We start from the raw sequence: 12012 nt of genomic DNA, 5'->3' as shown, positions 1-12012 counted from the left end.
TCCCATTGGACGGCGGCGGGAGGAGGAGCAGGAGGAGCAGCAGCGGCAGCAGGAGCAGGAGCAGGAGCGCTAGGAGGAGGAGTAGCCGGAGGAGGGCGTCGCGCGCGCGCAACCTACATGTCCCGGCACGCTGCGCGGCGGGCTGGCAGCCGGGCGGCCGCGCGGGCGGCGGTTGCTGCGCGAGGGGACGGTGCGCGCTGGGGCTGAGGCGGGGTGAGGCGAGGCGAGGCGAGCGCGGCGCCCCCGCCCGACGGCTCCGGCTGCGGGCGCGGCGGGCAGGGGGAGACGCCGCCGCCGCCGCTTTGCCGAGCCTCGCCCGCTTCGTGTGGCCGCGGCCGGGCGGAGCGGAGCGGCGGGAGCAGCATGAGCGGCGGCGGGGCCGGCCGGAGCGGGGCGGCGCTGCGGCTGCTGGCGGCGCTCGGCTGCGTCCTCACGGCGGAGGCCCAGGTGGGAGCCGCGGCGGGGGGGAGCGGGCGGCCGGGGGGGGCCGGCGGGAGGGGCTCCGTCACGGCTTCGGCCCTCGGCCTCCGGGCAGCGCCGTCCCGAGGGAGCCGGCGGGGCAGGGCAGCCCCGTGTCGGGGAGGGGAGGGTTGCGGCTCGGCCCCGGGCGTCGCGGCGAGCCCGCACGAAAACGCTCTGAGGAACGAGCACGTGGAGCAGAGCGCTTCTGGGGTCCAAGGCTGTGCTTACTGCGTCTTCTGGGCTTCATCTGCTGCTGTGTGGCTGACCGCCTAAGGCGGCGAGTAGCCTAGCTCAGAAACCTTGCTGCACGTTTTTGGGTTGTAACTTGAAGTTGTCTGAGGCTTAAAAAAATCCCTTACCTAACAGCTGTCCTAGCGAAACAAAGCGCTAACTTAATTGGAGCCCTTAACGCAGGTATTAAAGTGTCGTGGCTTTCTCACGGCGCTTGGCAGAGAGACGGCTATTTCGTAGGACTGTTATTACATTGTACTGAGAGTTTAAACAGCTACAGTTCGACTTGCGCCGAGGAAAGATAAGCTGCCCATTAGTCCTTGGAGTTGTATTACCTGTAGTTTTGCTCTTGTTCTGCAGCCATGGCAGAGTAAAGCGGTAAGGAACAAAGCGGTGTCCCAGGTGGTCTTCTAATTGTTGAAGCAATTAAAGTGCAGCAACCTGATAGCACTAATAAGGTTGTTTGTGTAAATATGCTGCTTGTTAGTATATGCACTTGTTCAGGCTTCTGATAACGTTGAAGTGCTGAGTACACTTGGCTGGTGTTTCATCGATGCAGGTTAAACACCGACCTTTTTGTGTGAAAGCTCAATTTATCTTGGAGAAGTTTGCCGTCTCCAGTACAGCTGATAGTTGTACAAAAACTAAACTAATTTTAATATGTGGAAATACTTTGATAAGCATATTAGAAACAAGGAATAGAAACTAGTCTGTGTCTGACTTTGATCACACTTATGTTAGGCTAATGCTTCTAGAGTTTATCGTAAAGTTCAAAGTAATTGATAGATTAAAAGGAAGCCTGATACTTGGCCACGGTAAGAAAAGTTGTGCTAACTTCCAGTACAGTTTGACTGTGTACTTGTGGTTTAAGTTAACTAGTGCAGCTCAGTTTAAAAGGGCAAAAAATGAGTTGTGTGAATAGCAAAGTAGGTCGTGCAATAGGTAGTGTTAACTGTGCAATATGTTGTTCTTATTTTCATGCCTTCGCATTGAAAATTCACTGGCAGATCCAGGTGCTGACAAACAAAGCAGTTTTGTGCATTTTCTTAGTGATCTGTCATTAAGCAAGTCGGAGCACTGAAGACTTCACCGGCACTAATGACAAGGGCGGCTGGAGTTAGCGTGCCATGAGCTGACTCCGCTCCTGTGCAGTATTGGCTTTTCATATGTGCTGTTAAATGACTTTGTAAATTGTATTTTGGTACATATACAGCATAGTTTAATTTTAGAACATGCCTTCCAAGGAAACATTGCTTTTTTTTTTTTTTTCCAATTTTATGTATTCAGGGAGCCAACTGCTCCGGTTTGTAAAGCTTATGACAAGGAAATAGAGTTTCGCTTGCTTGTTCTTGCTACTCTACGTTAGTTTTTCTCTTAAAAATTTGAGCCCTCTTCTAGTTTGGGGGGTGGATTATTCTCGGCGCTTTTTATTCTTCTGAGTAAAACGCACTGCGTTTTGAAAGGTGTTCTTAGAGTCAATGTGTTGTCAGAGACATCTGGCGAAGGTGTAACTTCAGTTAGTTCACTTAGTTAAATAAAGGACTGCAGCTTTATTTTCCGTGGGTATTTGATACTGCATGTAAGTACAGCGTGTTGATTGGGAACATTTTCCCCTAGAGCATTTTTGGTTTTGCAAGGATGGTCTAAATATTTTTATAAGCAGTGGGAGGCGAGCATCAGAATTATTTCCTACTCCTCATCTTTAAGTCCAAAGAAAATTTCTCAGCTCCTCCTCACTCTGCTTTCATCTTAATGTGTTGTTATTCTTCAGGTAGTTATCCTGTTAATATAGCTGAATATTTGAGCAAAATGTTGAGTTACCTTTTTTTTTGCCTTTTTATATTTTAGCAGAATGTACTGCCGTTTGTTAGTGGTAAGGTGTTACCTGTAAAGATGGCCAAATTACTTTATGCATGTGTGATTGATGAGAAAAGTTGAGTTTTGCAATGAAATCATTATAAATTAAAATGCATGGATGTTTTACTTCTGTAAATATCAATAATAACCTCTGTATTCTCACTTAGAAGTTGGCAGTCGTGTGGGTTGTGAGGTCTTTAGGCTTTTTAAAAGCCTGTTAATGAATACAGTCTTCCAGAGCTGTTTGCGCAGGTTTGAAGTTAAATAACATTAACAAAAGCAAGTGTAACAGCATGGAAGACTTGGGGTGAAGTTGTTTCCCTTAAATGAGTTTTACTTCACTACTGTAACTACTCTGCAGAATTGTGACAGCCTATTTAGTGTATCAGGGAAAGTAAGATCTATAGAAGGGGAATTTCCTACTAAAATGTTTTATTGCCATAACCTCGCTGTATTCTCTTGGGGTGGTGGGGAATCCACTTCCTGGGCCTCCTTTCTGCTTCGTAAGAGCAGAAGTCTACAGTGTGGTTTCTGGTGACTTTTTTTTATATCAAGCTTGGTTATATAATGGTATCTTTGCTGTAAAGTAGTGGAGTGATTTATCATGCATAAAACAGATGAGACGATTTCATAACCTCATCTCATCTAGCTGTGAAATCTATGGAGAAAAAAACACAATGTTTTTCTTCTCCTTTTGCACACAACCTTTTAGTAGTGAGAAGTTCTAAGCCTACACAAGATACAAAATATGCAGGCTTTCCTATTTTATTTGCTTTCTAGGCCATCGGTTATGCTGACAAATTTCACATCTGGCTGAAGAATAGTAGTAGTTAGCAGCAGTGCTTGATTGCATTCATTTAGATATGGACCAAAGCCTTCAAATGTACCTTTGAAAGGCCTTTCAAAGGTGCTTCTATTTGGTGAAGAAGCTGAGGAGTAGTTGAGATTTCATTAAATTTATGTCACAAATGTTCATAGAATCATGTTTTTACTGTTCCTATCTTTCATTAAGGCACTGTGAGGTTCCTAGCAAAACTCTTGCCGTAGCTTAATCTGCTCAGTTGTTGGGGCCTCTCTTTGCTGCTTGCACAGTGCTACTTCCTCTCCTGTGCTGGCAGCACTTGGGCTTCCTCGGCACTTGTGCACGCTTTTTTGCAGGGGCAGTCCTGGGCTAGTTCAGTGCCAGCAAGCTTGTGGTCCTGGCACAGGAGTGATGGAGCCTGGGAAGTTCCGACTTAATTTCATGATAGGTTTACAGCCTTGTAGTATTAGCAAAACCAGGTGCAGACATCTGTATTTGTTTGCAGAATTTAACTGTGAAGTTACTAACTTCTTGGGCACAAAAGTACCCATGCCCCTTTCTCCCATACTGCTAAAGAAACTATCTGGAATTTTTTGTACTTTTAAGAAGAAATGAAAAAGATAGGATAACAGTGCATAGTTGTGTTTTTGGGGGAATCCTTCTATTGCATGCTCGTTAGTTGAATACTTGGTATGCAATTCTGTGCTAAGATAATGCGTATTTGTAGTTTGGAAAATCTTGCTGCTCGTTCTGTAGAATGTTCTATACGTTGAATCCGTCAAAACAAATTTCAGGGCTCAAAATGGTAGTCCAACATTGATTCAGCATTGTGTTTGAAGGTGGATTTAAGCTAAAAAGTGCAAAGGTCGGTTATTTTCCAATTTTGGGTGTGTAAAGTATGTTACATAATGAGAAATAAATTATTTGCTGCGGAATTTCATTTTGCTACTATTTCTTTTGACTGTCATCTTTTTAGAGGATTTTTCCACAGTTAATGCTGCATTTCTTGATTAAAAATCAATCCAATGTATTTTTTTATAGCTCACAGGAGTCCTAGATGATTGCTTATGTGACATAGAAAGCATCGATGACTTCAATACGTTCAAGATCTTCCCCAAAATACAGAAACTGCAAGAACGTGATTACTTCAGATATTACAAGGTACAATTAGTGACTTTTTCCCTGAATAATTTAAATGAAATCCATAAAATACAGGGAGGGTTACTGAGAAAACCAACCGACTTGGCTGCATTAAATTGTCTTTTAGAAATGTACAGTTCTTTTGTTTGGTTATAGCAGGTTTTCAGTCCCTGGAAGTTATACTGGTAAGAGGTCTTGTGTTTGGTCTGTTAATCCTGGAGTCAGTGACAGCAAATTTACTGTTTTCATTCAACATATAAGTGGTAATTTTCAAGGCAATGTCTTCAGACACCTACATCTGGGAAAGGGTTGTATATTAGCAACTTTCTGACAGCATGCAGCACTTGTCTTCCAAGTAACTGGTATAATTTGAAATTGAAATATTACGATGATTTCCTTTTCTTATCAGCTTAGTTCTGATGTTACTGTTTGCTATCTAGAGAGCTTTTATTTCTTCGAAAAATAGGAACAAATTTTCAATTGGTCTGTGATACCACTTAAGTCTTTCAACAATTGTTTTCTCTCTGTTAGACTCTGAGCAAAATAAGACTTTTATTTTCAGATATGTTTATTTTCAGATATGTTTAGCTTGAAAATGAAGTTACGTTTTGTCTGAGCTCATCAGATGGTTACCTGACACTGGAGAGAAAAAAAAAAAAAAGAGGTTCCTCTTCAGAGCAGGCCATCCCTGTTTCTTCTTTGCTTTTATATCTTGGCCTTGTCTGACTGCGTGTTATGCCAGCGCTTCCATTTAACCTGGTAGATTTTTCAGGATTTTTTGGTTTTTTTTTCAGGATGTAGCAACTTATTTACTTGGTCTGGGATCAGGCAAGTATTAAGTTAATGTAAGATGGGGTTATAAATGTGAGAAAGGAGAAGCACTAGTGTCTTCCCTTTGTAGTCTGAGCGAGCAATAATGTGTAACTTCATCCTGAATTTCCTCCTGCTACATGATGCAGTTCTAACTTGAGTTTTCAGGAGAAGTAAGGTATATGCAACCTGAGGGAAAATATTACTTGGTTCTGTTAATTAGTTTCTCTAGAGGCAACAGGAAGATTGAACTCAAAGAGAGGGCTAGCATGTATACAAGGTTTTGTACAAACTATACAACAGTAATTTTGTCCTGCAAATTCAGGTTTTATCTTAATTTCAATAGCAGTCTGTGAATCACGGTTTGTTATAATCCTACCTCATCTTTCATGCAGTTTTGATTTCATCAAAAGGAGTGTATGCTTGAGTGTACAAACAGTAGTTAATGCTTACAATTTTCCTGCATGACAGACGCCAAACCAATACTTCAAATCATGTTGGAATCTATCTGTATTATTGATTCACCCTCAGTGGATAGGTATATTCTTCCAGTGGGTAGAGAATTGAGACAGCAAAATGCGGTGTGTTAACACACAGAGCTGGGCGATAGTCAGGAGTTGAAGCTTTTTTGCATTACTGATATTACTAACAGATAGGAAGATGCAAGGTCCAAGTAACTAAGCAATATCTGTGCTCACACACAAAACACACTTGTGAGCCCAACTGAGGTTGTACAGTCCTTGTACTTTAATCAATACCAGTTATGCACTGACTCCATAGCACTTCCTTGATTCTGAGCGGGGACAAAAAAAACTGCTGCTTATTCAGAAGGGAAAGGATGAAAAACTTCCCAAATTATTTATTCAGCTTGATTTTCTGACCAATTCTTTTCTATAATTACTAAATACTGTGTAGCAATGGGTGGACTGCATGCTGGCCCTCATGACTGCATAAGTGTGTTAGGGTTTACTTTGAAGAAGGTTGTATCCTAACAATATTAGCTGGTTTCGGTGTGCTTTTTTGGTAGAAATCGGTGGGAGGGCATGTTTTGTGTACCAGCTCTCACTGTGGTGGTAGTGATGAGTTACAACAGGAATTCTGTTACAGTGTACGACTCCATTTGTTGTACAGCTTGTATGTGTCTTTTCCCATGAGCTAGCATATGGATTAGTTTTCTGGCTTAAGATGTGTAGACCTAAATAATATTTCTGAGCGTGTTTTTAATTCTTAAGTTTGTGTTGAAATTGTTCAAGGACTTGATGCCGTCCTTGGAGTATTAGGCTTAATTTTACAGTGCGTTTTATTAGAACTCTTGCTGTGTCCAACTGCAGACTTAAATATCTGCAAGAAGAGCTTCAAATATAAAGTAATATATCAAATAACTTACTTAAATGATTTGAGGTTAAGTAGTGACTTCAGTTTAATATCTTTGGATAATATTTATAAACTGAAGGAAACTAGTATAGGCTTTGCTAAAGGAAAACTGAGAAACAATAGCTTTTTTTTACTTTGAAAGTTGTAAAACTGTTTCTGTATTTTTGTCCAAAAATAGTGATAACTGCTGAGAGTAAATGTTTTGTATTTTACTTGTAATTTTAGGTTTCAAAGATGGTGTATTTCCATAGTGTTTCTGGTTGATCATACAAGAAAATGTTCAGTCTGTAGTCTTCAGTGTAGGAACGATGAGGTCCAAGTGTGTGTTATCACATGTATGTCTGTGTGTATATATGGCTAATGCAAAACGTTTTTTTAAACTGACTTTCATATTGACAATCCACATGAAATGTAATCGCAAAGTGTTTGAGTCTCTTGCTATGTAGTAGATACTAGTATATATAGTGTTCTGCCATTTGATGACAAATAGGATCATTGACAAGAAAGCATGACAGGATTTGCTGGTAATGTTTCTGAAGTGGTTTCTCTTTGTTATTTATACTTGTACAACATCAACTCTTTAATTTAAATCCATTACTATTTTGATACCCATTATTCCTTGACTAGAGCAATGAAGTGTAGTAATGATTTGTCTATTTTTACTGCTTGGAATCTGAAATCCTTCAAGCATTTAATTTGAACTATAAACTTCTGTACTAGTTCCTGTCTTCCATGAAATATATTTCCTTGATCAGTTTAGTACAAATACAACTAATTAAGTACAGCCATTTTATAGCTGTGTCTGATTTGCCTTTTTAGCAGTTTATTTACTGCTTTTAAGTTACATTAACAGTGACAGATTTAATTTGGGCTTTAATATTCTGTGTATGTGTCCGTTTGCAGACCATTATTAACAACTCCAATGCGCCAAGCTTCAGCTTCTGTATTCTGAGGGAGATTAGTTCAATGTATGTATGTCAGTACTAAATTTAACCCTTTTCTTTGTATCGTTCTTTAATTTGAAAGGACTTGATACTGGGAGCTCTCTGTTTTAAAAGTTGCCTTAAATAATATTGATTGTAACCTTTGGTTTTTGTGTGTTTAGGTCAATCTGAAGAGACCGTGTCCATTCTGGGCTGACGATGGCCATTGTTCTATCAAAGATTGTCATGTAGAGCCTTGTCCTGAGGTATGGATCAAATAACATAAAATAGAAAAGGGACATTTGACTAAGCAGTTTGCTTATTTTCAGTGAGTAATACTGTATGCTGTACTTTCTGCTATAGTAAACTTAAAACCTTTGTAAAAACATACTTCATAGTTCCAATGGTAAGTAAACATAGTTCTGTTATTTCCTCTCATTTAGAATAAATCTCTTTTCCAGACAGGCTGTATAATGTCCTCAAGGAAATGGTAGCACAGAATGTAAGTGAAGTGCTATAATAATTATTAGAATGTCAGCAGTTATAGCTATGTATTCCAATCCACGTGTAGCTTGATTCAGCTCTCTGATAAAATCAAGACTATCTTAGACAAAATCTCTGACACTGATACATTCATTCTTTCAAAATAAACACAACTGTAAAATAGGTAACTTACCTGTGGGGGAGAAAATGATTCCTAGAGGTAGTCATTCTCATCTTATTTTCTAATATTTAGAGACTGGGGGTAGGTGTGATTAAGGTTCTCGTGTATACAAAGTCCCAACAGTGTATTTGTAGCATTGAGTCTAGGTCTTTGTTTCCTTGGATTTACTAAGTCTTCTGTGCAGTGACTTAACACATTCAACAAGGATTCAACAAGCAGTGATGAAAAACAATAGTTTGAAAAAACACCTGATTTTGTAAACTGCAAGACACTTCCAATGTTTAGTGTCACTTTTATAACACTTCATGTCAGACACTAGAGCTTACAGTAACTGGCACTTTGTTGTCACCCAAGTAACTGATCGGGGCAGGTATATAATGTACAGCTTGGGTTTTCAGAAGGCATAGGAGATTGGTTCTTAGCCTGTTTGGAAAGCCTGCATATTCAGAGAAAAGGTAGTCTTCCCTTGGCTTTTGAGAAATGGCAAATTGTTTTTGGCAGGCTTTTAACTATTCTGAAGAATATACCGATTCTTTAACTATATCAAAGTTCAGTTATAAGGCTGATCTATACTTCTAATCAGTCATCAGCTAACAAAATTCATATTAGTTTAGAATTTTTACTAATGAATCTAGTTAAATTTAAGTAAAAGGGTGACAACTATTTCTAAAGAAGAAATATAATGAAAGTAGTCTAAGGTCTTAATCATTTTACCACTAATATAAATAATTCTAAGTCTGTCAAAGATGTAGCACTGTTTTGAATAAATCCAAGGAAGGAAAGGAACAAGCGAATTATGTAAAACAAGTGTGGTTTGGCCTCCTGTAAATCTAGGAATTAAATATTTCTACATCAAGCATAATTGTTTCTAGGAGCAGTATAAAAACTGAATTATTTTTGCTTTTAGAGCAAAATACCTGTCGGAATTAAAGCTGGGAGCTCTAATAAAGTAAGTAGTCATTTATTTTCTAAGTTCCATCTCATTTGTTGTAATCTTAACATTACAGTAGATGTGTGGCTTTTTATTGCAAATCTTCAGTCTTGGCATAGTGATGCAATTGTTAATGTAACTGACCAGTTCCTGTATGCGGCTTTGCATTTTCTGTTGTGTGAGTAACAGTGTTCCTGATGTTGCTGGTACCATTGCACCATTCTGAGTCTTAACAGCATGAGACTTGGTACAGATGGAATCAGTGAATAACCAGGAGGGACAGCAACACATGGCCACCAAATGCCTGATGTAAAATTCTTTGTTCCTTACTGAGTATAGGCCACCTTCTATGAAGCTATAGGCTGGGATGAATAGCAGTGCAGTTTTTTTGTAAGAATTGTATATAAACACAACCTGTAATAATCCAAACAAGGTGAACATTTATATGTAGTTTTGATGCATCTAATCTTGAACAGCTCATTAGCCTTAAGTTGATGTAGGCTTAAGTCATCTGTGCCAGCTTAAGTAGTCTGTGCTGTTGGTTTTCGCTTGCTTTTGTCCAAGCCAACCTTCTTAGATCATCAAGTGATCTTAGCACAGCCAAGAAAGTAAAGGAGATTATATATATGCCTAGAAAAGAGGTCAGAGCAAAAAGACAAACCTCCCATTCCCAAATCCTAAACACAGTGCCAAGAATAAAGGTTTTAGCAGTAGATTGGATAATAGTACCCATGGGGCCCAAATGTGAAATCTTAAAAATGAATGCCTGGTGTGGTTTAACCTGGCTGACAGCTAAGCACCACACAGCTGTTGCCTCACCCCACTGACCTCTGATGGGATGGGGAGAGAATCGGGAGGGGAGAAAAAAGTAAAACCTCGAGGGTTGAGATGAGACACTTTAATAGGACAGAAAAGGAAGAGGATGATGACGATAATAATGTACAAAGCAAGTGATGTGCAACATGATTGCTCGCCACCTCCTGACTGATGCCCAGCCTGTTCCCAAGCAGCGGTCCCTGCCATCCCATATTAATTGCTCAGCATGACACCATGCTATGGGACATCCCTTTGTCTGGTTTGGGTCAGCTGTCCTGGTTCTGTCTCCTCCCAGCTCCTCATGCACCTGCAGCCTCCTTGCTGGCAGGGCAGTGTGAGAAGCTGAAAAGTCCTTGCCTTACTGTAATTGCTGCTCTGCAACAACTAAAACTTCACTGTGTTTCTTGCTTAACTCTATCTCCATCCTTCCCAGCACTTTCCACCTCACTGGACAGCCATAGTTACTGCATATTTCACCTCAGTGTAACTTACTGTATCATAAATGACTGTTGGTATTAGGTTTAAATTATATCCAACAAAAGATCACCGAAGGTAGCTGAGAGCTATCACGGAGTAATTTGTCCTGTCTTGAACATTGCAACAAGTCTGTCCAAGCTTTAGCTCAAGAGGAAGTCTCATTTCCTGTTTACATGTATGTAGTGGCAAGCTCACTCTGAAGTGTGCCCCTTCGCTTAAAGGCTTCCGGTGGTCAGAGAAAAACTTCTGTCTCAGGGACATGACTGAATGTGTTTCAGCGTACACAGTAGTTGTTCGGGGAAAACTTCAGCACTTTCTCTGTACAGATCTTGAGTTTTAGCTGGCAAGTCTTTTGTGAGTTTTTTTCATTGACTGTTCTTTTCCAAATGTAAGAAAGTAAAGTTTCTTTTCTTCCAAGTAAAGAAACTGACTACTGAAATACCATTATGACTCTTACAGGCATTCTAACTTCATCTCTTCTAAAACTTAGTCTTTAAAGATCCTTTAAGTAGGTATTTGAGCCTTCTGATTAATCCTGAGAGCCATAATGAAGATGTTAATTAGTAACTAAAGAGAATGGTGTTCTTAAGATGCTACTTAACATAATGACGTTGAGTTGGACTTAAAAAGGGAAATATCAGCCACTTTTTTCCCTACAATAAAGGAAGAGTGAAAACTTCTTCAGGGAGCTATCATTTGCTTGTATATGTGGTACAGTTGTTTCCTTTGAATTGCCTTGCAGGTTGTTGCAAGCAGCTACAGTACTGGAAGTACAGCAATTCTGCCACTTTAATCAGTTGTAGAACCAAGGAGTTTATATCTGCTTCTTGTCTGCAGGAAAGATGTCATTGGGACTGACAGAAATATTACGCCATTTCCATACATCTTGTGGTTAAAATTCTTTTTTGAAGCCAATTAAAAATGGGGAATCTCCTTTAATATCCCTTTTTAAGGAAGCATCAAACTCATCTTGGTATGGATATTTTGTTTCAAGGACTATGCAAATACTGTGCATGTGCTTGGTCCTTTTGAGAAAGTCTGGTATCTTGTGGATTATCCTTAAAACACTGTTTTAAAGAAAGTGGACAAGTATGTCCCCAGAGGAAAACCAATTCTTCTCTTTTGTCCTGATCATGTCTGACTTAGAAAGGTGAAAACATCTGAAGACATCTTTAAATAATGCAAGTTACACTCTGGGGTACATAAACTCAGGGTAGAATTCTGTGGAGAAGTCTTCTGTGACTTAAGTGCTGGGCTTCTGCACAGTTTCCTATTGTGCATCTCTCCTAATGTAGAGGAACTGCTAAACTTGTAGCTGTATTTCACACTTCTGTGGCTTTTGCCTTGTTCTAGGCAGAAGGCTTTTTTTTTGCCAAGGGTTTCTTGTTGTTGGTTGGTCTGGTTTTTTTGTTATTCTTCTGTTTTTTATTTTGTGGTTTCTTAATTACTGCGGGGAGAACAGTTCTGCATTTGGAAGATCATCTAGGCACAAAGACCAGCGTTACGCTTCTACAGCATCTTCACA

General features: G+C 40.0%; 1 protein-coding gene across 3 annotated transcripts in view; it reads left to right on the top strand.

Annotated features, from left to right (window-relative positions):
• Positions 1-145: 145 nt before the first annotated feature.
• ERO1B (endoplasmic reticulum oxidoreductase 1 beta) overlaps positions 146-12012 on the top strand; it is a 32810-nt gene continuing 20943 nt past the window's right edge. For all 3 annotated transcript variants that reach the window (XM_083828136.1, XM_083828137.1, XM_083828135.1), the window contains exons 1-4: positions 146-447; positions 4394-4513; positions 7782-7865; positions 9171-9212. In XM_083828136.1, the coding sequence (XP_083684262.1) occupies positions 364-447; positions 4394-4513; positions 7782-7865; positions 9171-9212 (330 nt within the window). In that variant the 5' untranslated portion in view covers positions 146-363. The remainder of the gene's footprint in view (positions 448-4393; positions 4514-7781; positions 7866-9170; positions 9213-12012) is intronic.

This window comes from Anser anser (genome assembly GCF_964211835.1).
Source record: "Anser anser genome assembly, chromosome: 3".
Classification (NCBI taxonomy): domain Eukaryota; kingdom Metazoa; phylum Chordata; class Aves; order Anseriformes; family Anatidae; genus Anser; species Anser anser.
The sequence above is the reverse complement of the archived record's forward strand: the minus strand, read 5'-3'. Positions and strand labels throughout refer to the sequence as shown.